The following is a 26160-nucleotide window of genomic DNA, read 5'->3' on the forward strand; positions in this document are numbered from 1 at the left end:
GACCTTCCATGAATTCTCAGAGCATGTGTTTCAGCCCTCCACCACATGGCATGTCCCTTAGTTGCCGCAGGCTGGCAGAATATTGATCAATAGGTTGGGGGGATTTTGGAAGAGTCCAGAAGATTCAGTGGCATGTGGCAGGCTTGGGATTGTGCCTGATCATCAGAAGTGGTGGTGCAGAAGGCCATTCCAGGGGGAAGTCCAGCCAGAGGACAGAACACCTTTCTGGACCTCTGTGTTAAGGTGCCAGCTGGGAGGCTAGCATGCAGTGAAAGGTGTTTCTTGGGAAGCAGGCCCAGAACATGCAGGGGGAAGGCTGGTCTGCAAATCCAGGCCTTGAGCCCTCCAGCTTTGGGAGACCTAGCAGCTGGGAAAAACTGCAGACATCCCTAGAAGATACTCCTTGTTCCTTCTTCCCACTTTGCAAATGTGCAGTGCCTCCCAGGTACAGTGAAGTTCAAGAGCACTCAGCTTTCCGTGGCTCCTACATGTGCACCAACACCCCCCTGCTCATGGCCACTCAGTGGTTCAGGAGGCAGCCTTGCCAGCACCATTTCACAGGGTAGTGCCGCAATATAGGAGGGTAACCTGGATCCAGCTATTTCCAGGCTGCTGCATGTCAGGGCCTCAGGGCTTATGAGCCTGCAGCAAGGATGACCACCTGGCAGGTGTGCCCTGGGGATGTCCCTGGCACAGTGGGCTGGTCCTAAGGGCACTGGCCAGGTGCTGGTTTTATCTCCTCTAGATTTGGGGCCAGGGATCTGGGTTCTCTGTTTATGGGGTCTGAGTTCAGTCTGTCATTGGTCCCAGGGATTGAGGCCCACTAAGTGTCCAGAGTATCAGTTCTTTTTCTTCTTCTTTTTTTAATTATCTTTTTGTTACACAAGAAAAGTATAAATATTTCTCTTTTTTACAAAATAAATATCGCAGTTGAGGTTAAGCCCTCAGTCTCAGTTTCTTTGTGGAGGAAGCCTCTATTATCAGGTCATGTGTGTCCTTCAGACCTTATGGGAGTGCACCCAGGGGCAATGACAGTGGTTTTCATTGTTAGAGTATATGTGGTCTTTCTGCACTGAATCAGACGTGAAGCAGAGCGGTTGTAGCTGTGCTCAGAGTAGGTTAAATGAATTCATTCCCTTGTCTCATTCTTCATTTATTCACTCTGCATGTTTTGTTGAATTCTGTACAACTGCTCTTGGGCCCTGGAGGTGCAGTGGTGAGCAGAAACAGACCTATTCTCGCCTTCCTGGCGTCTGTAGCCCAGTGAGATGAGGCAGGTGCTCATCTGATCATCCCACAAACATGTGTCCAGGAGCAGAGGTAGTGAGCAGACATTTGCCTATGAAGAAAGAGGGAATGACTCATTCTTCCTATAGGGATCATAGAATCTGTAGTTAGCAGGACAGCTGGAGTTGGATCTTAAAGGATACTCTAACAGCTTTTAGGATGATGTGAGAGACAGCAGTCATTCCAAGCAAAGGGATCAGTGTGTGAGTGACTAGGCATTTGCAAGGAGTGAGGAGTGGCACACAGCCATGGTCAGGGTGCTGGACAGACAGTGAGGGGACCGGTTTGCACTGCTCGAGTTGTATGCTGAGTACCAAGGAGTTGTGTGGGTGTTGGTGAGCCTTCTATGGCAGGATATGCTGAGAGAAGGGGTTTATTTTTACTCTTGAGTCGGCGGGTACACGGATTTGTGTGTCAGCCAAAAAGAAAGTGCTTGGGAGCAGACAGCTTGCTGGGAGGTAGAAGGAGGCTTGGAGTATAGGAAGTCAGTCTCAGGGGAGACCAGAGGCCAGGGAGGAGGGTCCTTCCAGGAACTGGATTGCAGACTAACCTCTTTGGACGGGATGTGGTGTACTGATAAGACAACTGCACAGGGGACTGGGACTGGATGTTTCTGGAAGACCGAGAGCTGCAGAGGCTGCCAACAGACCATGGGAGCACCTCCTTGCCTGAGGACACAGTCCTCTTCTGAACTTTCAGGGGAGAGCAGACTCCTCACTCCATCTGAGCTGGGAATGGATTCTGAATGCCCCAGCTTTGCAGTTAAGATGAAAGGAGAAAGGGAGCCATCAGCCATGGGTGCTCTTTGTCCATCTGAGCACCTGAAGGAGGCCTGACCCCTGTGAGATGTTCTGTTGGGCTGCTTTAGGTGACTCTTCTGGGCCCCTAGTAAGTAGATTCATACATCTTCAGTCTCAGGGAGTAGGGACCAGACCCCAGTCCTCCTGCCTCCTAGCTGACAAGGTAGAAGAGTTTTTTAGGTCTAGAATTATAAAACTAAGAAGAACCTTTAATGTAGGGATCACAGGTATCTACAGGGGCCAGAGAGTTAAATTAAGTCAGTGGTACCAGATGGGTATTGAAAATTGGTGGAGGGGGCACAGGCAATATAATTGCATATAAATAGGTAGGAATTTTCACTTCACAAGTAAGTTTTTTCCCTTCCAATTTTCTTTATGTGCCCTTTCATTCTTTTTCATTTTCTTTTATTTTTGAATATTTTATTTATTTATTCAAGATAGAGCAAGAGTGAGTGAGAAAGAAGAGGGAGAGTGTTAGTATGAGGTGTGGAGGGACAGAGAAGCAGTTTCCCCACAGTAGGAAGCCAGATGTGGGACTTGATCCCAGGACCCCAGGATCATGACCTGAGTCAAAGGCAGATGCTTAACTGACTGAGTGATGCAGAGACCCTTTTTTTTTTATTTTTAATATTTTACACTTGATAGGACCTGGATAGAGACATATTCTGTCTGTTTTGACAATTCCAGAGCCCATACATGATGCTCTGGGGCCACTTGGCCTTGGTGTCTTGGGGCCACCTGAGAATTGGTGTCCAAGGTAGAGCAGAGCCACTCCTTGGTCCTAGCTGGTCTCGCCAGCTCTCTCATTCAAATCTCCCAGCTTTGAAATTGGTGACTTGTTCCTGTTTCTACAAACACATGGGCCACACTAAACACAGTATGTTTGCAGGGTGGACCCGGCCAGTCAACCTAGGACCCCAGCTTGGCCCCCAGTTTTCCCAGCTGCTGAAGGCCAGAGAAGGAGACTATCTTGAGGCCACAAGTGATGTTCGCTGAATAGTATTCAGAAATTTTCATGGCTTCCTTAATCTGCATTTAATTTAAAGCCATTTAAGAAACTACTTAGTCTTATTCATGAGAAGTAACTTGCCACACCTTCTTTTGAGAAATTTCAAAGATGTGCCAGTACGTGTACTTGGATTGATCTCCTGTTCTTTCCCCACCAGCACTGGCCGGTATTTGTGGAGGTTAAAGATCTATTGACATTGGTGCCGCCCCTGGTGGGCCTGAAGGGGAACCTGGAAATGACGCTGGCATCACGACTCTCCACAGCTGTAAGTCGATATCTGAGCATCTGGGCCACCTGCCTCCTGAAGGGGTGAATCCATGGGCACCTCCCAGGCTCCCCTCATAGCTTGTTAGCCAGTGGGTTGAATTCTGGAAAAAAGAGTGTTGTGAGGTTCTGTTCCATCACGATGCTCCACCTGGTCACTCCTCTCAGTCTGCCGACCTCTTTTTCCACGGTGCAGCTGGACTGCCAGCAAGGGCCAGGCCCAGCCCCATGTACCCTTGGTTTCTCCTCTAGCCCCAGTGTCAGGTGCTGCTCTGGGCCCCGGAGCCCAGCTCCACACATCCACGTACAAGCTGTAATGAGCAGCAAAGGCTGGCTGGAGGGTTTGGGAGAGGAGAGAGGGGTTTGAATCAATATGACACCCACCTCCCTTGGAGAATTTTGTTCTCTAGAATGTTTTCCTTGAATGTTCCATCAGCAGAGGGGTCTTCTTAGGGCTCTGTGGCTCACACGGTCCTTGCCTTGTTGCTTGTCCTAGCCCTCCCGGCTGTCCTGGGAACAACATTCTCCTTCTGTTATGCAGACTGGTCTCTCCCCTCCTGTGACCAGCATGTGAACCTGGCCTGTGGCAAGAGGAGGTGTGGTATGGCCAAGAGACTGACAGAGCAGTGTAGCTGGAGTAGGGCAGGCAAGGGGAGGGGGTGCCGGAGGTGAAGGGCGGTTAGCCCAACAGTGACCCCTCAAGAGCCACAACCTAATCAGTCAGGCCTGTGCATGGTTCCTTATGTGGACAGGGTCTTTGCAGGTGTGATTTTGTGATTATGTGAGGGACCTGGGAGATGATCCTGGATTATCCAGGTGGGTCTCAGTGTCAGCACGAGAGACAGGGTAGTTTCAGAAGAAAATGCCAGGTGAGGGAAGCCAAGGCAGAGAAGATGCTGTGCTTTGGGATTGGAAGATGGAGGAAGGGCCAGGAAATGTGGCTCCACCTACTGGAAAAGGTGAATTTCCATCTGCTGGAAAAAGGAATTCCTCCCTAGAGCTTCCAGAGGCACTTTGAGTTTTGCCTCAGAAGACTCATTTAAGACTCAGCCTCCAGAACTATAGGAGAATGTATTTCTGTTGTTTTAAGCCATAAAATTTGTGATAATTTGTTACTGCAATAACAGGGAATTAACAGGTAAGTCTGGATCACTTACAGACCCATAAGGACATTGAAATGTTTTAAGCAGCAGATAACATGATACAGACATGTGCACATATGATGTCATTGGTCAGTGTTTGAGAGGATAAAAAGTGTTGCTTGCCATCTCTGCTGTGGCGGCATTTCATGTGTTAGTATTTTTATTTCATAGTGTTTAACTACATATTAAACATTCTCTGCAATGATCAAATCTTCATTCTAATTTATTTAAAATACATAAAACACGAAGGGAAAACAAAACTAGTGGTAGAATTCATTACGGCCATCTGTCCAAGGAGAATTCCATCATTATCATCACATGTGATGATAATGAACTTTTGAAGTCACTCAACACCCATTCTGTATTTTTGTTTACATCACTGTATTAAGGTATAAATTAATAAAATAAAAACTCACAAATTTTAAACATACAGGTTGGTGACTTTTGACATATCTGTGTCCCTGTGTAACTACCACCCCAATCAAGATCTAAAACATTTCCATCTCCTCAGGAGATGTCTCCTCATGCACTCGGCCCAGCCTCTCCCACCACTGCGTCCCAGCAATCCTGATCCAGCTCTAGTCTGTATAGATAAGTTTCATTTTCTTTTATTTTTTTTCTTTTTAAAGATTTTATTTATTTATTTGACAGACAGAGATCACAAGTAGGCAGAGACAGAGGCGGAAGCAGGCTCCCTGCTGAGCAGAGAGCCCGATGCGGGGCTCGATTCCAGGACCCTGGGATCATGACCTGAGCCAAAGGCAGAGGCTTTAACCCACCAAGCCATCCAGGTGTCCCAAGTTTCGTTTTCAACACACATTCATGATTTTTAAAAATACTCAGTGCAACTTGAAATAGAGTAATTTTTCTGTATTTTTATTTATTTTAGCTATATTGTTCTGGATGTTTTAGATATTATAATAAGCCAAGAAAAGGAAATAAGAGACTAGCATATTGGGAAAGAGAAAAACTCATTATTTGCTATCAATATATTTTTCGTCTTGGAAAGATCTAAGTAAAGCAATAGAAAACTATGAAACTAAGTAAGCTTAATAAAGGGACCTGGTTTCAAAATATCTAGATGAAATTTAAAACATATATATATGTATTGACATACATAAATGTTTATCTGTATACTCCTGTACACACTAGAAATCATCATTTATGAAATACAATCTGAAAAGAGTTATCTTTTAAAACAATAACTAATTTTAAAACATCTTCAGACTGAAGCTGCAAATATTCAGGATCTATACAAATAAAATAACACTTTACAAAGGAAATATAAATTTGGAGAGAGATATGAAGTTCCTGAATGGGGCAAGCCAGTGTTTTAAAGTTATCAGTTTTCCTTGTTTTCGTTTATAAAGTTAATGCACTTACTCTCAGTCTGCAAAGGGAGTTAGGGGAACAGGTGACAGTGTTATTTTAAAGTTGATCTGGACAAGTAAGTGGGTGAGAATAGCCAAGGAAATATTGATAAGAAAAAGAGTAAGCACACTATTAGTAATGGTGAAATTCGATTTCCACATTTTAAATTGTAATATAACACTATAGTAATTAAACTATTTTGTAACCAGTATTAGTTAATGTGTTTTACAACAAAACAGAACATCCAGAAATAAGCTCAGATGTATGTAAATATAATTTATTGAATACTAGCACTTTAAACCAGTGAAAAAGGTTGAATTTAAAAAAAAAAAGATTTATGAAAAAAAAAAAGAAAAAAAAAGATTTATGTATTTATTTTAGAGAGAGAAACAAACTCCTCCTGAGGAAGGAGCCCAACACGGGGCTCGATCCTAGGACCCTGAGATCATGGCCTGAGTGTAAACCAAGAGTCTGACTCTTAACCAACTGAGCCATCCAGGTGCTCTGAGAAAGGATGAATTATTAATAAATGATGCTGAGATTATTGGTTAATTCTTTAGAATTAATTTTTCCTTATGTCATTCATCAATATATATGTTGAGGAGATTGAATAATTTTTTAAAAGATTTTTTTTTTTTATTTGCCAGATAGAGTGCACACAGGCAGGTAGAGTGGCAGGTAGAGAAGCAGGCTCCCTGCCGAGCAAGGAGCCTGATGTGGGACTTGATTCCAGGACACTGGGATCATGACCTGAGCTGAAGGCAGCCACTAAACTGACTGAGCCACCCAGGTGTTCTGAGGAGATTGAATAATTTAAAATGAAGCATGATACCAGGAGGACACACCATTATTTTCAGAATCTGGTGATAGTGTTTTTTAAGTAGCAGAACAAATGCAAAACCCATTGGAAACAATATGTTTTTTAAGTATTATTTTAAAACAGTGGTGTTTTTTAAGTAGCAGAACAAAGGCAAAACCCATCAGAAACAATGTAATAATTTGTTTTAGTTTTCTAGGGCCACCATAACAATGAACCCCAAACTGCTTGTCTTAAAAAACAGAGGTGGATTTTCTCACAGTTCTGAGGGCTGCAACTCCAGATCAAGGTGGCAGGGTTAGTTGCTTCTGAGGGCCATCAGGGAAAATCTGTCCCAGACCTCCCAGCTTCTGGAGACTTTTGGCATTCCTTAGCTTGCAGACAAATCACCCCCATCCCTGCCTTTGTCCCAGGGCATTCTGCCTATATTCCTCTCTGTGTCCAAATTTCCCCTTTTCACAAGGACACCAGTCTTACTGGATTCAGTATGTGTCTTACCCCACTATGACCTCATCTAAACTAATGACATCACTGCAACCCTATTTCCAAATCAAATCACATACTAAGGTACTGGGGTTAGGACCTCAACATCTTTTGGAGGGATACAATTCTACATAACAGTCTCCTTGCATAAATTTAAATGGGGAAAAACTAACAAGGGAAGAAGTTATAATATATAAAAAATAACGGTCTGTATCCTCAACTCTCTAAGTAGCTGTAATGTATCAATATGAAGACAAACCCTTCAAATCAAAATGAACAAAGGACATGAATCATAAATCCATGTTCACAAATAAATAAGACCATAAAACAGTAGAGGAAAAAAAGTCTCAATCATACTAGTCACTAGTGGATAGTCATTAGCCAGTACTATCTTATTGCATATCAAGTGGACTTAGATGAATATGAGTGTGAGTGTCCACTTTTGGCAATTGTGTGGAGATGAGACTTGTCAAACACTGATGTCAGCAAGTATAATTTGGTAGTTTTTCAGAAGAGCAATTTATCAGACCACAAATATATGTAGACCCTTTACCTCAGAAATTCTGTTTCTGCTGGGTTTTCCTAAAGAAGCAGTTAGTTACCCAGAGATACCAGTACAAGGATGTTCTCTCATAGCTTCTTTTTCTACTTATTTTGAAGTAATTATAAATTCACAGGAAGTTGCTAAGATAGTACAGAGTCAACCTTTGTACCCATCCCTCACTTGCCCTCAGTGTTTGCATGTTACATAGTTCTAGTGCATTAATGAAACTGGGACATTGACATTGGCACAAGCTCTATACGGAGTTCCCTGTCATTTTATCACATGTAGATTCCTGTGATCATCACCACAATCAGGAATAAGAATTGGTCCTCTCCATGAAGACCTCCCTCAGGCTACCCCTCCCTAATCCCTAATTCCTAATCCCTGGCAAATACTTGGCTGTTTTCGAACATAAAGTTTTGTCATTTGAGAAGAGCATAGTGTTTCTAAGTGATAATATCCTTGAGTTCCATTCATGTGATTTGTTGTATGTATCAGTAGTTCATTGTGTTTTTTTTTAATTTCTTTTCAACTTAACAGAATTCATTGTTTTTGCGCCACACCCAGTGTTCCATGCAATACATGCCGTCCATAATACCCACCAATGGCTCCTCCAACCTCCCACCCCCAGCCCCTTCAAAACCCTCAGATTGTTTTTCAGAGTCCTAGTCTCTCATGGTTCACCTCCCCTTCCAATTTCCCTCAACTCCCTTCTCCTCTCCATCTCCCTATGTCCTCCATGTTATTTGTTATGCTCCACAACTAAGTGAAACCATATGATAATTGACTCTCTATCCTACAGTTATTTCACTCAGCAGAATCTCTTCCAGTCCCGTCCATGTTGCTACAAAAGTTGGGTATTCGTCCTTTCTGATGGAGGCATAATACCCCATAGTGTATATGGACCACATCTTCCTTATCCATTCGTCCATTGAAGGGCATCTTGGTTCTCTCCACAGTTTGGTGACCATGGTCATTGCTGCTATAAACATTGGGGTACAGATGGCCCTTCTTTTCACTACATCTGTATCTTTGGGGTAAATACCCAGGAGTGCAATGGCAGGGTCATAGGGAAGTTCTATTTTTAATTTCTTGAGGAATCTCCACACTGTCCTCCAAAGAGGCTGCACCAACTTGCATTCCCACCAACAGTGGAAGAGGGTTCCCCTTTCTCCACATCCTCTCCAACACATGTTGTTTCCTGTCTTGCTAATTTTGGCCATTCTAACTGGTGTAAGGCGGTATCTCAGTGTGGTTTTCATTTGAATCTCCCTGATGGCTAGTGATGATGAATATTTTTTCATGTATCTGATAGCCATTTGTATGTCCTCATTGGAGAAGTGTCTGTTCATGTCTTCTGCCCATTTTTTGACATGATTATCTGTTTTGTGTGTGTTGAGTTTGGGAAGTTCTTAACAGATCCTGGATATCAGCCTTTTGTCTGTACTGTCACTTGCAAATATCTTCTCCCATTCCGTGGGTTGCCTCTTTGTTTTGTTGACTGTTTCCTTTGCTGTGCAGAAGCTTTTGATTTTGATGAAGTCCCTAAAGTTGATCTTCGCTTTTGTTTCCTTTGCCTTTGGAGACATATCTTGAAAGAAGTTTCTGTGGCTGAAATCAATGAGATTACTGCCTATGTTCTCCTCTAGGAGTCTGATGGATTCCTGTCTCACATTGAGGTCTTTTATCCATTTCGAGTTTATCTTTGTGTATGGTGTAAGAGAACGGTCGAGTTTCATTCTTCTACTTATAGCTGTCCAGTTTTCCCAGCACCATTAATTGAAGAGACTGGCTTTTCTCCACTGTATTTTTTTTCCTCCTTTGTCAAAGATTATTTGACCATAGAGTTGAGTGTGCATATCTGGGCTCTCTACTCTGTTCCGCTGGTCTATGTGTCTGTTTTTATGCCAGCACCATGCTGTCTTGGTGATCACAGCTTTGTAGTAAAGCTTGAAATCAGGTAATGTGATGCCCCCCCGTTCTCTTTTTCAACATTTCCTTAGGAATTCGGGGTATCTTCTGATTCTGTGCAAGTTTTAGGATTATTTGTTCCAACTCTTTGAAAAATACCGATGGAATTTTGATCGGAATGGCATTAAAAGTATAGATTGCTCTAGGTGGTATAGTCATTTTAACAATATTTATTCTTCCAATCCAAGAGCATGGAATGGTCTTCCATCTTTTTGTGTCTTCTTCAATTTCTTTCATGAGTGTTCTGTAGTCCTGGAGTACAGATCCTTTACCTCTTTGGTTAGGTTGATTCCCAGGTATCTTTTAAATCTTGGTGCTATAGTAAATGGAATCGGTTCTCTAATTTCCCTTTCTGTATTTTCATTGTTAGTGTATAAGAAAGCCACTGATTTCTGTACATTAACTTTGTATCCTGCCACGTTGCTGAATTGCTGTATGAGTTCTAGTAGTTTGGGGGTGGAATCTTTTGGGTTTTCCATATAAAGAATCATGTCATCTGCAAAGAGAGAGAGTTTGACTTCTTCATTGCCAATTTGGATACCTTTTATTTCTCTTTGTTGTCTGATTGCTGTTGCTAGGACTTCTAATACTATGTTGAACAAGAATGGTGAGAGTGGCCATCCTTGTCGTGTTCCTGATCTCAATGGCAAGGCTGTGAGCTTTTTCCTGTTGAGGATTATATTTGCTGTGGGTTATTTCATAGATAGCTTTTATGAAGTTGAGGAATGTTTTCTCTATCCCTATACTTTGAAGCATTTTAATCAGGAACAGATGCTGGGTTTTGTCAAATGCTTTTTCTGCTTAATTGAGAGGACCATGTGGTTCTTCTCTCTTCTCTTATTGATTTGTTCTGTCACATTGATTTGTGAATGTTGAACCATCCTTGTAGCCCAGGGATAAATCCCACCTGGTCATGGTGGATAATCTTTTTAATGTGCTGTTGGATCCTATTAGATAGAATCTTGTTGAGCATCTTAGCATCCATATTCATCAGTGATACTGGTCTGAAATTCTCCTTTTTGATGGTGTCTTTTCCTTGTTTGGGGATCAAGGTAATGTTGGCATCATAAAAACAGTCTGAAAAGGGGCGCCTGGGTGGCTCAGTGGGTTAAAGCCTCTGCCTTCGGCTCAGGTCATGATCCCAGGGTCATGGGATCGAGCCCCGCATCGGGCTCTCTGCTCAGCAGGTAGCCTGCTTCCTCATCTCTCTCTGCCTGCTTCTCTGCCTACTTGTGATCTCTGTCTGTCAAATAAATAAATAAAATCTTTAAAAAAAAAACAGTCTGAAAAGATAATGTTGGCATCATAAAAACAGTCTGAAAGTTTGCCTTCTGCTTCAATCTTTGAAACAGCTTCAGGAGAATAAGTATTATTTCTTCTTTGAAAGTTTGGTAGAATTCCCCAGTGAATCTATGAGGTGTTGGGCTCTTGTTTTTTGGGAGGTTTTTGATTACTGCTTCAATATCATTACTAGATATCAGTCTATTCAGGTTGTCAGTTTCTTCCTGGTTCAGTTTTTGAAGTTTATAGTTTTCCAGGAATGCATCCTTTTCATCTAGGTTGCTTAACTTATTGGCATATAACTGTTGATAATAATTTCTGATGATTGTTTCTATTTCCTTGGTGTTAGCTCTGATCTCTCCCTTTTCATTCATAATTTTATTAAATTGGGCCTTCTCTCTTTTCTTTTGGATTGATTTGGCCAATGGTTTATCAGTCTTATTGATTCTTTCAAAAAACCAGCTTCTAGTTCCATTGTAGCGTTCTACTATATCTCTAGTTTCTATTTCATTGATCTCTGCTCTAATCTTGATTATTTCACTTCTTGTGTGTGGAGTTGGCTTAATTTGTTGTTGATTCTCTAGTTCTTCATTGTGTAAAGTCAGCTCGTGTTTTTTAATTTTTCAATTTTTTTTTTTTTGGGAGGCTTAGATAACTATATATTTCACCCTTAGGACCGCCTTTGCTGTATCCCTTAGGTTTTGGACCGAAGTGTCTTCATTCTCATGGGTTTCCATGAATTGTTGAAGTTCTTCTTTGATCTCCTGGTTGATCCAAGCATTCTTAATCAAGGTGGTCTTTAGCTTCCAGGTGTTTGAGTTCCTTCCGAAGTTTCCCTTGTGATTGAGCTCAAGTTTCAAAGCATTGTGGTCTGAGAATATGCAGGGAATAATCTCAGTCTTTTGGTATCGGTTGAGTCCTGATTTGTGACCCAGTATGTGATCTGTTCTGGAGAAGCTTCCATGTGCACTTGAGAAGAATGAGTAATCTATTGTTCCAGGGTGGAATGTTCTGTATATATCTATGAGGTCCATCTGGTCCAATGTGTCATTCAATGCTCTTGTTTGTTTATTGAATTTCTGCTTCAATGATCTATTTCTGAGAGAGGCGTGTTAAGATCTCCTGCTATTAATGAATTCACATCAATATGATTCTTTATCTTGATTAACAGTTTTCTTATGTAATTGGCTGCTCCCATATTGGGGGCATAGATATATACAATTGTTAGATCATCTTGGTGCATAGTCCCTTTAAGAATTATATAGTGTCCTTCTTTATCTCCGACTACAGTCTTTAGTTTAAAATCTAATTTATCTGATATGAAAATTGCTACCCCAGCCTTTTTTTGAGGCCCATTGGCATGAAAGATGCTTCTCTGTCCTTTCACTTTCAGTCTAGGTGTATCTTTACATTCAAAATCGGGCTCTTGTAGACAACATATGGATGGGTCCTGTTGTTTTATCCAATCTGCAACCCTGTGTCATTTTATGGGCGCATTTAGGCCAATCACATTGAGAGTGATTATTCATAGATACGTTTTTATTGACATTGAGTTACGTTTGAAGTCTTTCTTTCTGTAGATTGTCTCTGTATTTCTGTTCCATGCTATTCTTAGGATTTTTCCTCTTTTATAGTACCCCTCTTTATATTTCCTACAGTGTCGGCTTGGTGGTTGCATAGTCTTTTAAGCCTTGCCGGTCTTGGAAACTCTTTATCTCTCCATCCATTTTGAATGTCAGTCTTGCTGGATAAAGTATTCTTGGCTGCATGTTCTTCTCATTTAGTGCTCTGAATATATCGTGCCAGCCCTTTCTGGCTTGCCAGGTTTCTGTGGACAGGTGTGACGTTATTCTGATGGGCTTTCCTCTGTAAGTAAGGAGCCTCTCTGTCGTAGCGGCTTTCAAGAGATTATATCTACAATTATGATTCCTTAATTTGGCTATCAGGTCCCTTGATGTTTTTTTGGAATCTATAATCCTGGGTGGAGACCGTTCGGCCTCTAGTACATGAACGCTGGTTCCATTCGTGATATTGGGAAAATTTTCATGAAGTACTTTTTTTTTTTAATTTATTTTTTATTTATTTTCAGCATAACAGTATTCATTGTATTTGTACCGCACTCAGCATAATCTCCTCCAGTCCAGTTCATGTTGCTACAAAGTTGGGTATTCATCCTTTCTGATGGAGGCATAATACTCCATAATGTATATAGACCACATCTTCCTTATCCATTCGTCCGTTGAAGGGCATCTTGGTTCTTTCCACAGTTTGGCGACCGTGGCCATTGCTGCTATAAACATTGGGGTACAGATGGCCCTTCTTTTCACGACATCTGTATCGTTGGGGTAAATACCCAGGAGTGCAATGGCAGGGTCATAGGGAAGTTCTATTTTTAATTTCTTGAGGAATCTCCACACTGTCCTCCAAAGAGGCTGCACCAACTTGCATTCCCACCAACAGTGGAAGAGGGTTCCCCTTTCTCCACATCCCCTCCAACACATGTTGTTTCCTGTCTTGCTAATTGTGTCCATTCTAACTGGTGTAAGGTGATATCTCATTATGGTTTTAATTTGAATCTCCCTAATGGCTAGTGATGATGAACATTTTTTCATGTGTCTGATAGCCATTTCTATGTCTTCATTGGAGAAGTGTCTGTTCATATCTTATGCCTTTATGTCTCCAAAGGCAAAGGAAACAAAAGCCAAAATAAACTTCTGGGACTCATCAAATTCAAAAGCTTCTGCACAGCAAAGGAAACAGTCAACAAAACAAAGAGGCAACCCACGGAATGGGAGAAGATATTTGCAAATGACAGTACAGACAAAAGGTTGATATCCAGGATCTATAAAGAACTCCTCAAACTCAATACACAAGAAACAGATAATCATATAAAAAAATGGGCAGAAGATATGAACAGACACTTCTTCATGAAGAACTTGTTCCAGTATATCTTCTAGCCTTCTTTCTTTCTCCTTCCCTTCAGGGATTCCAATAATTCTGACGTTGGAAGGTTTCATGGCATCATTTATTTCCCTGATTCTGTTTTCGTGGCTTCTAAGATGTTTGTTCCAGGCTTCCTCCTGATCCTTTCTCTCTATCTGTTTGTCCTCCAGGTCACTAATTCTATCTTCTGTCTCAGTTACCCTAGCTTTGAGAGAATTTAGATTGATTGGAACTCATTGAGAGCATTGTGAACCTCATCCCTGGTAGCTTTCAGCTCTGCCCTAACATTGTGAACATCATCCCTGGTGGCTTTCAGTTTTGCCCTAATCAATTCCGTTTGGTCATCCATGGCTTTCTCCAACCCAGCTATTGGCTGGATAATTGTTAGCCTGAATTCTCTTTCCGACATATTGTCTATGTTGATAGCCATTAGCTCTGTTGCAGAAGGCCCATCCTCTGTATTTTTCTTCTGTTGGGCATTCCACCTCCTGGTCCTTTTGGTGAGAGATGACTGAACAGATGTAGCTGGTTGTATTGATCATGGTGCAGTCAAGATGCACCCTGGAATGCTTCTGAGCAATCAGGGTTCCCTACCCAAATGAGGGAAAAAAGAAAAGAAAAAAAAACGAGAGAGAGAGAAAGAGAGAGACAGGAAAAAAAGGGAAGATAAAAGAGAAGTTTCAGCCCAAATGGGGTGATTGATGAGGTATTCAAACAAAAACAGACAGAAAGACCGATAAAAGTATATGACAGGGATATATATATATATCTATATAAGCAAATATAGGAAGAGCCTTTTCAAAAAGAACCCCAAGTATAAGATTTATATACTATCAGGACAAACACAAAAGCACAGAAACACTGGCGGGAGAAAAAGATTGGGGAGTGGTTATAAATATTCAGTGTGGGCGAGGAAGGTTGTTTTGATTCTTCCTGGGTGTATCTTGATATCTTTGTTAAAGGACTCAACTTTCCTAATATAAAGGGGAAATAAAAATTGGTTTACCTATAGGGGTAGCATTGATTTGGGAAAGGGGATTACGTTGAAGTTTAACTCTATACAAATATTAGAAAATAAAACTAAAAAAGGAGTAAACTAGACTAAACTAAAATTTAGAAAAAAAAATTTTTTAAATAGAAATGTAAAATTAAAACACAGGTGTATGTATCAAAAAGTTCAGGTTAGAAGGTTATTATGGAATTTGATGTAGTGGACATCTCACTGTGATGGTATATAGCTTAAAAAATTATCTCTATTAAAAAAAAAATGAACCACAATAGTGGGAATGAGTTAAAAATAAAAGGTGTCCTATAAAGTAGTGGTGGTTGTTCTCTTGTAGTCTTTTTTTTTCTTTTTCTTTTTCTTTCCTGGTTGTTTTTCTGGGGGTGGAGACTGCCACGTGAGTTTTCAGTCAGTGATGTTCCCTGAATCCTCCCACCCCTCTCAAGGGGGTGGGCTCTGAGGAAACCTGTTTTTATTAGGCCTTTGTTCTCTGGGGTTTTTTTTTTGTTTGTTCACTTATTTTTTTCTCTCGCCTTGACCGCTTTTGATGGTTTTTGTAGTTTTAGAGGAAAGCAAACTGCACTCTGACCTCCCTCTCAGAGAGAAGCCTCAGTCTGGTCCCCTGTGGGTATTTCAGAGTCCATATAAATTCCCCCTTGTCCCCTGGAAGAGCAGGTTCTGAGTCGCAGTCCCTGGGAATGCAAGATCTTCTGCTTGTACCCAAAACCATGGCAGCGGCAGCTGTCTGGGCAGCTCCAGACTGCCAGAGAGGTTCCAAGCAACAATTACACACAGATTTTCCCACTGGCCTAGGCTGGGAGTGCCTGTTCTTTCTGGATCTAAAGAGTGCCGGGCTTGCATGCACCTCTCTCAGGGGAGGCTGTGGGGCGCGCGTGGGTCTCAGGCTCTGATAGCAGAGTGTGGGTCCGAGAGCACCAGGCTGGACCTTTGTGCACCTCTCTCAGGGGAGAGTTTGGGGTCCGGGGGCATCTTAGGCTCTGAAACAATGGCGCAGGGTCTAAGAGTGCCGGCTAGGCCTTCAGGCATCTTTATCGGGAGGGTGAGGGGCGTGCGCATCTCAGGCTCTAGCATGGCTCAGCATTCTGCCGTCTGGTGAGGCTCCCAGCCCCTCACAGGAGCCAGACCCCACGGGTTCTCGGGTAGGCTGGCGGCTCAGGGACCAAGACCTGGTTTCTCTGCCACACTCTCTCTGGCTCAGCGCCAGAGGAGGCTGTCCTGGGTCCGGGGACTTAAGCCCCTGTCCCTAGACATCCCAATTCCCACAGTTCCCCTCCCCACACCCCGCGATCCTTTGCTCTTTCTGAGTGCTTTCAACCAGTCTCCAAGTTAATGCTTGTCCCCAGATGCAGGGCATTCTCATAATTAGGGGTATTACTTCACAATCAGTCGCCTCTGGTGGCTCCCTCCCCCTTTTGTTTATCTTCCGATATCAGTCTGACGTTCCCACTCCGCTTTACCTGCCCACTGGAGTCTTCTGCCCCTGTAGTGGTCCAGACGTGTAAAATTCTGATCTCAGGCTGATTTCATGGGTGATTGGAGTTCTTTGGTAAGTAATCAGCTCACCTTAGGGTACTGGTTGAAAAGGTGCCTCCTCCTACTTCCCCGCCATCTTGTCCCCCTTGGTAGTCATTCTACTTTGGAGTAATGCCTGTTCAAGTCCTTTGTGTATTTTTATAGTATAGTTCTTTATATATTCTGAACCTTAATTCCTTATCAGATCTGTGATTTGCAGAGTCCCAAATTCCCAACATTCTGTAAGTTGCCTTTACACTTTGTTGATTATATTCTTTGATGCACAGAAGTTTTTAATTTTGATGTAGTCCAGCTTGTCTATTTTTACTTTTATTGGCTGTGTTTTTGGTGTCATATGCAAGAAATAATTGCCAAATCCAATGTCATAAAGTTTTTCTCCTATATTTTCTTCTAAGACTTTTGTAGTTTTAACTCTTATGTTTAGGTCTTTGATCCATTTTGAGTTCATTTCTGGGTGTATTATAAGGGTCCAATTTCATTTTTTTTTTTTTTTTGCATGTGGATATCCAGTTTTTCCAGTATGATTTGTTGAAAAGATTGTCCTTTCCCCCACTGAATGCTTGTGGCACCCCCATTGAATATTTTTTGACCATATATGTGAAGGTTTATTACTGGGTTCTCCAGTCCATTCCCTTGGTCTATATGTGTCTTTATGCAAATAGCACTCTGTTTGATTACTTCAACTTTATAATATGTTTGAAAAGTATGGAGTATGAAACCTCCAACTTTGTCTTTCATTTTTCAGGTTATTTTGGCTACTTGCATTTCCTTGAAATTTCATAAGCATTTTTGAAGGGATTTTTGTTTTGCAAATAAATACATATATATACCATTGTGATTTTTTTAAAAAAGATTTTATTTATTTATTTAACACAGAGAAAGAGAGATCACAAGTAGGCAGAGAGCCAGGCTAGAGAGAGAGAGAAGCAGGCACCCCACTGAGCAGAGAGCCCAACACGGGGCTCGATCCCAGGACCCTGGGAACATGATCTGAACTGAAGTCAGAGGCTTAACCCACTGAGCCACCTAGGCACCCCTACCATTGTGATTTTGATAGGGATTGGTAGTAATGTTCCTCTTTCATTTCTGATTTTGAGTCTTCTCTTTTTCCAAATCAGTATAGCTAAAGGTTTGTGAATTTTATTGATCTTTTCAAAACACCAAATCTTTCTCCTTTGTTTTTCTATTTTCTGTTTATCTCTGATCTGTTCCTCATATCTCCTCCCTCTGTTAGCTTTGGATTTAGTTTATTGTTTCAAGTTTCTTAAGATGTCATTTTTGGTGCTTGATTGAGATTCTTCTTCTGTAATATAAGTGTTCATAGCTATAAATTTCCTTTTTAGTACTATTTTTATTGTATCTCTTAAGTTTTGGTATGTTTGGTATGTTTTGGTATGTTTTCATATTCATCTGAATGTATTTTCTAATTTCCCTGTGATTTCGTTTTTGATCCATTGGTTGTTTAATAACTTTTCTTTAATCTTAATGTATTTGTAGATTTTCAGGTTGTCCTATTGATTTCTGGTTTCATTCCATTGGTTTTGGAAAAGATAATTTTTATTATTTCAATGTTTAAAAACTTATTAAGACTTGTTTTGTAGTCAAACATATGGTCCATCCTGGTGAATGTTCCGAAGCCACTTAAGAAAAATGTCCATTCTACTCTCTTGGAGTGGAGTGCTCTATATATGTCTGTTAGGTCCAATTAGCCTATATTGTTATTCATACCCTCTATTCGCTTATTTATCTTCTGCCTAGTTGTTCTGTCCATGATTTTTAAAGATTTATTTATTTATTTGAGAGAGAGAAAAAGAGAGAGACAAAGGAAGGAGCAGAAGGAGAGAATCTCTAAGTAGACTCCCCACTGAGCACAGAACCTGACTCAGAGCTCAGTCTCATGACCCGTGAAATCATGACCTGAGCTGAAACCAAGACATGGATTCTTAACCAAATGAGCTGACTGCACCTCTCTCCTCTCCATTATTGACAGTAGGGCAGTGAAGTCTCCAAAATAAATTAAGAGTAGAGCTGTCCATTTCTACCTTCAATTCTGTGAATGTTTGCCCCATTTATTTTAGAGCTTTGATACTTGGTGCATATATGTTATAATTGTTATATCTTCTTGATGATTTGACCATTTTATCATCATATAATGTCCTTCTTTGTTTCTTATAATAGTTGTAAATGTAAACTCTATTTTATCTGATACTAATATAGCAACTCCTGCTCTCTTGATTGCCCTTTGCATGGAATATCTTTTTCCATCTTTTCATTTTCAACCTGTGTGTCCTTAAATCTAAAGTGAGTTTTTGGTAGAAAGCATGTAGTTGGATCCTGGTTTTAAAGTCAGTTCTGCTGAGGAAGCAAGATGGTGGAGGAGTAGCAGATGGAAATAGCATCAGGTCACAGGAGTTCAGCTAGATTTGTTATCAAATCATTCTGAAAACCTACAAACTCAATAGGAGATACAAGAGGAAAAGAGCAGCAATTCTGGGAACAGAAAATCGACCACTTTCTGGAAGGTAGGACATGTGGAGAAGTGAATCTGAAGTGACAGGAAGACAGACTGCAGGGGGAAGGGCCAACTCCTGGCAAGCAGTGGAGCAGCAGAGCACAAAATCAGAACTTTTAGAAGTCTGCTCCACTGAGGGTCATCACTCCAGAGGCTAAGTGGGGTGGAGCCCTCATGGGGACACTGTGGTCTCAGAATCTGCAGGGTCACAGAAAGACTGGGGGTGTCTGTGTGTGGCAGAGTTGACAGGTATCAGAACAGGGAAGATGGCTACAAAGATGGAGCTGGAGCTGAGTAGTGAGCTTTCAGCTCGGGGTTACCTTAAGCCATGATCCAAGGCACAGTCAGGCCACTGCTCTTTGAGGAGAGACTCCTCTTCCAGGGAGATGGGAGGGATTGACTGCTTTTCTCTGAGGGTTTTTCTGAGGAGTGGGACCCTGAGCTCTCAGATCCTCCAGGGCAGAGATTGGGAGGCTGCCATTTTCATTCCTGTCCTCCAAAGCTCTACAGAAAGTGTTCAGAGAACAAAAGCTCCCGAGAGCAAACCCAAACAGATTACCTAGCCTGTCCCCTGACAAGGGTGGTGCAATTCTGCCTCAGGCAAAGACATTTGAGTATCACCCTCCCCCCGGAAGATCAACAAGAACATCCAGCCAAGACCAAGTTCACTGATCAATGAGAACTACGAAACTCCAGAACTAGGGGAAAGCAATGCATAGCATTCATGGCATATTTCCCATGATCCTTTAGTCTTGCAAAGTTAAATTTTTTAAATTTAATATTTTCTTATTCTATTTTTTTAACTTTTCCTCTTTCCTCTTTTAAAGTCTTTTTTTAAGCATTTTCTTTTAACTGTTTTATCTTAACAATAAGTTTTTTTTTAAAAAAATCTCTCTAAATTTTCATTCTTATAGTCATATTTTATACCTTCATTGTAGTTAAGCTTATTTTTTATACATATAGGTTTTTTCATTGAAATTTTTAGATACAGTTTCTTATAGTAGATCAAAATATACCCTAAATCTAGAATATGGCTTTGTTCTAGTCTGCAGCCTGATCACATTCTCTCCTCTTTTTTTTTTCCAACCAACTTATCAATTACTTTTTAAAAATCTTTTTAAAATTTTCATCATTACAGTCCATCATATTCCATTCCTTCATCATGTTTACCCTTATTTTTGGTTACATATATAACTTTTTCTTTGTTTAAAATTATGAGAGGTAGTTTCTTCTAAGAGACGAGAACACACCCAAAATCAAGTGCATGGCTCTGTTCTATTCACCAGTCTAATTTTTTTTTATATTTTTTATTTTATTTTTCCTAATTTCTTCTCCCCCCAGTTTCAGGTCTCTTCTGATTTGTTTAGCATATATTTTTATGGGGTCTTTGCCACCCTTTTAGTACTTTATTCGCTCATTCATATATTTGTATCTGGATAAAATGAAAAGGTGGAAAAACTCACCACAAAAAAAAAAACACAAAAAGAATAAGAAGTGGTACCAATGGCTAGGGATCTAATCATTATGGACATTGGTAATATGTCAGAGCTAGAGTTCAGAATGACAATTATCAAGGTGCTAGCTGGGCTCAAAAAAGGCATGGAAGATATTAGAGAATCACTGTCTAGAGAAATAAAATTCCTTTCTGGGGAAATAACTAAAATCTAAACAAGTTGAAATTAAAAAAGCTATTAATTAGGTGAAATAAAAAGTGGAGGCTCTTACTGCTAGGATAAATGAGGCAGAAGAATTAGTGATATGGAGGACCAAATAATGGAAAATAAAGAAGCTGAGCAAAAGAGAATCAAACAACTACTGGACCATGAGAGGAGAATTTGAGAGATAAGTGATACCATAAGATGAAACAACATTAGAATAATTGGGATCCCAGAAGAAGAAGAAAGATAGAAGGGCAGAAGGTATATTGCAGCAAATTATAGTAGAAATTTCCCTAATATGGCAAAGGGAACAAGCATCAAAATCCAGGAGTCACATAGAACCCCCCTCACAATCAATAAAAATAGGTTCACACCCCATTGTCTAATAGTAAAACGTAGAAATTTTAGTGATAAAGAGAAAATCTTGAAAGTAGCCTGGGACAAGAAGTCTGTAACATACAATGGTAGAAATATTAGGCCAGCAGCAGACTTATCCACAGAGACATGCGAGGCCAGAAAGAACTGGCATGATATATTCAGAGCACTAAATGAGAAAAATATGCAACCACAAAAACTATATCCAGCTAGGCTGTCATTGAAAATATAAGGAGAGATAAAAAGCTACCAGGACAAACAAAAATTAAAAGAATTTGCAAACACCAAAGAAGCCCTACAGGAAATATTGAAATGGGTCCTCTAAGCAAAAAGAGAGCCTAAAAGTAGTAGACCAGAAAGGAATAGAAACAATATACAGTAGTAGTCACCTTACAGGAAATACAGTGGCACTAAGTTCATATCTTTCAATAGTTACCCTGAATGTAAATGGGCTAACCCCAATCAGAAGACACACGGTATCAGAATTGATTAAAAAAAAAAACAAGAGCTATCATTATGCTGCCTACAAGAAACTCATTTTAGACCCAAAGATACCTCCAGATTAAAGTGAGGGAGTGGGAAACAATTTACCATGCTAATGGACATCAAAAGAAAGCTGGGGTGGCAATCCTTATATCAGATAAAATAGATTTTAAGCCAAAGACTGTAGTAAGAGATAAGGAAGGACACTGTATTGTACTCAAAGTGTCTGTCCAACAATAAGATTGAACAATTAAATATCTATGCCCCTAACATAGGAGCAGCCAATTATATAAAACAATAACAAAAATCAAAGAAACATATCAAAAATAATACAGTAATAGTAGGGGACTTTAACACCCGCCCTTACTGAAATGGACAAATCAAGCAAAAGATCAACAAGGAAATAAAGGCTTTAAATGACACACTAGACCAGATGGACCTCACAGATACACTCAGAACATTCCATCCCAAAGCAACAGAATACACATTCGTCCCTAGTGCACATGGAACAGTCTCCAGAATAGATCACATCCTGGGTCACAAATCAGATTTCAACCAATACCGAAATATTGGGATCATTCCCTGCATATTTTCAGACGACAGTGCTCTGAAGCTAGAACACAATTACAAGAGGAAAGTTGGAAAGAACTCAAATACATGGAGGCTAAAGAGCATCCTACGAAAGCATAAATGGGTCAACCAGGAAATTAAAGAATTGAAGAAATTCATGGAAACAAAGCAAAGTGAAAACACATCTGTTCAAAGTCTTTGGGATGCATCAAAGTGGTTCCTAAGAGGAAAGTATATAGTGATACAAGCCTTTCTCAAGAAAATTAAAGGTCTCAAGTACACAACCTAACCTTACTACACCTACAGGAGCTGGAGAAAGAACAGCAAAGGAAGCCTAAACCAAGCAAGAGAAGAGAAATCATAAAGATCAGAGCAGAAATCAATGAAGAAGAGACCAAAAGAACAGAACAAATGAACAAAACTAGGAGCTGAATCTTTGAAAGAATGAATAAGATTGATAAACCCCTGGCCAGACTTATCAAAAAGAAAACAGAAAGGACCCAATTAATAAAATCATGAAGGAAAGAGGAATGATCACAACCAACACCAAAGAAATACAAACAATTATAGGAACATACTATGAGCAACTCTACGCCAACAAATTTGACAATCTGGAAGAAATGGATGCATTCCTAGAAACATATAAACTACCAAAACTGAAACAGGAAGAAATAGAAAGCCTGAGCAGACCCATAACCAGTAAGGAGATTTAAACAGTCATCAAAAATCTCCCCAAAACCGAGTCTAGGGCCAGATAGTTTCCCAGGGAAATTCTACTGAACACTTAAAGAAGAAATTATACCTATTCTACTGAAACTGTTACAAAAAAATAGAGATGGAAGGAAAACTTCCAAACTCATTCTATGTGGCCAGCATTACCACAAGTCCCAAACCAAGCAAAGACCCCCATTAAAAAGAATTACAGACCAATGTCCTTGATGAACATGGATGCAAAAATTCTCACCGAGATACTAGCTAATAGGATCCAACAGTGCATTAAAAAGTACATTAAAATTTAAAAGTACATTAACAGTACATTATTCACCACAACCAAGTGGGATTTATTACTGGGCTGCAAGGGTGGTTCAACATCCACAAATCAATCAATGTGATACATTAGTGAAAAAAAAAAAAAAAAAGAACAAGAGCCATATGATAACTCTCAGTGTATGCTGAAAAAAAACATTTGACAAAGTACTGCATCCTTTCTTGATCAAAACTCTTCAAAGTGTAGGGATAGAGGGTACATACCTCAATATCATCAAAGCCATCTATGAAAAACTGACCACAAATATCATTGTCAATGGAGAAAAAATGAGAACTTTTCCACTAAGGTCAGGAACATGGCAGGGATGTCCCTTATCACCGCTGCTATTCAACATAGTACTAGAAGTCCTAGCATCGACAACCAGACAACAGAAAGAAATAAAAGGCATCCAAATTGGCAAAGAAGAAGCAAAACCATCACTCTTTGCAGATGATATGATACTTTATGTGAAAAACCCAAAAAGGACTCCACTCCAAATCTATTAGAACTTGTACAGGAATTCAGTAAAGTGTCAGAATATAAAATCAATGCACAGAAATCAGTTGCATTTCTATACACCAACAAGACAGAAGAAAGAGAAATTAAGGAGTCAGTCCCATTTACCATTGCACCCAAAACCATAAGATACCTAGGAATAAACCTAACCAAAGAGGCAAAGAATGTGTACTCAGAAAACTCTAAAGTACTCATAAAAGAAATTGAGAAAGACACAAAGAAATGGAGAAATGTTCCATGCTCATGGATTGGAATAACAAATATTGTGAAAATGTCTATGCTACTTAAAGCAATCCACACATTTAGTGCAATCCCTATCAAAATACCATGTTTTTTTTTTTTTTTCAAAGAAATGGAACGAATAATCCTAAAATTTATATGGAACCAGAAAAGACCCCAAAGAGCCAGAGGAAAGTTGAAAAAGAAAGCGAAGGGAGTTGAGGGAAATTGGAAGGGGAGGTGAACCATGAGAGACTATGGACTCTGAAAAACAATCTGAGGGTTTTGAAGGGGCGGGGGGTTGGGAGGTTGGGGGAACCAGGTGGTGGGTATTAAAGAGGGCATGGATTGCATGGAGCACTGGGTGTGGTGTAAAAACAATGAATACTGTTACGCTGAAAAGAAAGAAAAAAAAAAAAAAAAAACAAAAAAAAGCGAAAGTTCATGGCATCACAATTCCAGACTTCAAGCTCTATTACAAAGCTGTCATCATCAAGACAGTATGGTACTGGCACAAAAACAGACACGTAGATCAATGGAACAGAATAGAGAGCCCAGAAATAGACCTTCAATTTTATGGTCAACTAATCTTTGACAAAGCAGGAAAGAATGTCCAATGGACAAAAGACAGCCTCTTCAAAACGGTGTTGGGAAAATTGAACAGCCACATGCAGAAGAATGAAACTGGACCATTTCCTTACACCACACACAAAAATAGACGGCAAATGGATGAAAGACCTCAATGTGAGACCAGAATCCATCAAAATCCTTGAGGAGGACACAGGCAGCAACCTCTTTGACCTCAGCCGCAGCAACTTCTTCCTAAAAACATTGCCAAAGGCAAGGGAAGCAAAGGGAGAAGTGAACCATTGGGACTTCATCAAGATCAAAAGCTTTTGCACAGCAAAGGAAACAGTCAACAAAACCAAAAGACAACTGACAGAATGGGAGAAGATATTTGCAAACGACATATCAGTTAAAGGACTAGTATCCAAAAATCTATAAAGAACTACTTTCAGACTCAACACCCAAAGAACAAATGGTCCAATTAAGAAACGGGTGGAAGACATGAACAGACATTTCTGCAAAAAGACATCCAGATGGCCAACAGGCACATGAAAAAGTGCTCCACATCACTCGGCATCATGGAATTACAAATCAAAGCCACAATGAGATACCACCTCACACCAGTCAGAATGGCTAAAATTAACATGTCAGGAAATGACAGATGCTGGCAAGGATGCGGTGAAAGGGGAACCCTCCTACACTTTTTTGGGGATTGCAAGCTGGTGCAACCACTCTGGAAAACAGCATGGAGGTTCCTCAAAAATCTGAAATAGAGCTACCCTACAACCCAGCAATCGCACTACTGGGTATTTACCCTAAAGATACAAATGTAGTGATCTGAAGGGGCACGTGCACCCGAATGTTTGTAGAGCAATGTCCACAGAAGCCAAACTATGGAAAGAACCTAGATGTCCATCAACAGATGAATGGATAAAGAAGATGTGGGGTGTGTGTGTGTGTGTGTGTGTGTGTATGTATACACACACACACACAAAGAATACTATGTACTAATCAAAAGAAATGAAATCATGCCACTTACAATGAACTGCATGGTATTAGGGGTGTTATGCTGAGTGAAATAAGTCAATCAGAGGAAGACAATTATCATAGGATCTCTCTGATATGAGGAATTTTGAGAGGCAGAGTGGAGAGTTTTGGGGGTAGGGAAGGAAAAGATAAAACAAGATGGGATTAGGAGGGAAAAAACCCAGAAGAGACTCTTAATCTCACAAAACAAACTGAGGGTTGATTGGGGTGGGGGGGTATGGAGAGGGGAGGTTACATGCTATGGTGCATGCTGTGAAATCTGTAAGCCTGATGATTCACAGACCTGTATGTACCCTTGGGGCAAATAATACATTATACATTAATAAAAATAGTTTGAGGGGGGAGACAAGATGGCGGGGAAGTAGGAGGAGGCGCCGTTTCAATGTGTACTCTAAAGTGAGCTGATTACCTACCAAAGAACTCGGATCACCCATGAAATCAGCTTGAGATCAGAATTATAAATGTCTGGACCTCTACAGGGACAGAAGACACCAGTGGGCAGGTAAAGTGGAGTGGGAACGTAGGACTGATATCTGAAGATAAACAAAAGGGGGAGGGAGCCACCAGAAGCGACCAGTTGGGAAGTAATACCCCTAATACGAGAGTGCCCTCGTACTGCCAACCACCATTAACTTGGAGACTGGTTGAAAGCACTCAGAAAGAGCAAAGGATCACGGGGTGTGTGTGGGGGGGAAATTGTGGGGCTTGTGTACAAGC

At 40.6% G+C, this 26160-nt stretch overlaps 1 protein-coding gene across 5 annotated transcripts in view; it reads left to right on the top strand.

Annotated features, from left to right (window-relative positions):
• SLC41A3 (solute carrier family 41 member 3) overlaps window positions 1-26160 on the top strand; it is a 131490-nt gene that overhangs the window by 29832 nt on the left and 75498 nt on the right. For 3 of the 5 annotated variants that reach the window (XM_004781495.3, XM_013050493.2, XM_004781496.3), the window contains one exon: window positions 3254-3361. The exons of 1 other annotated variant lie outside the window; for it this stretch is intronic. In XM_004781495.3, the coding sequence (XP_004781552.3) occupies window positions 3254-3361 (108 nt within the window). Of the gene's footprint in view, window positions 1-3249; window positions 3362-26160 lie in introns of all 5 variants that reach the window. One more of the 5 variants, XM_004781500.3, reaches the window with a different exon arrangement.

This window comes from Mustela putorius, unplaced genomic scaffold (assembly GCF_011764305.1).
Source record: "Mustela putorius furo isolate JIRA1106 unplaced genomic scaffold, ASM1176430v1.1 tig00003850_pilon_pilon_pilon, whole genome shotgun sequence".
Taxonomy (NCBI): Eukaryota; Metazoa; Chordata; class Mammalia; order Carnivora; family Mustelidae; genus Mustela; species Mustela putorius.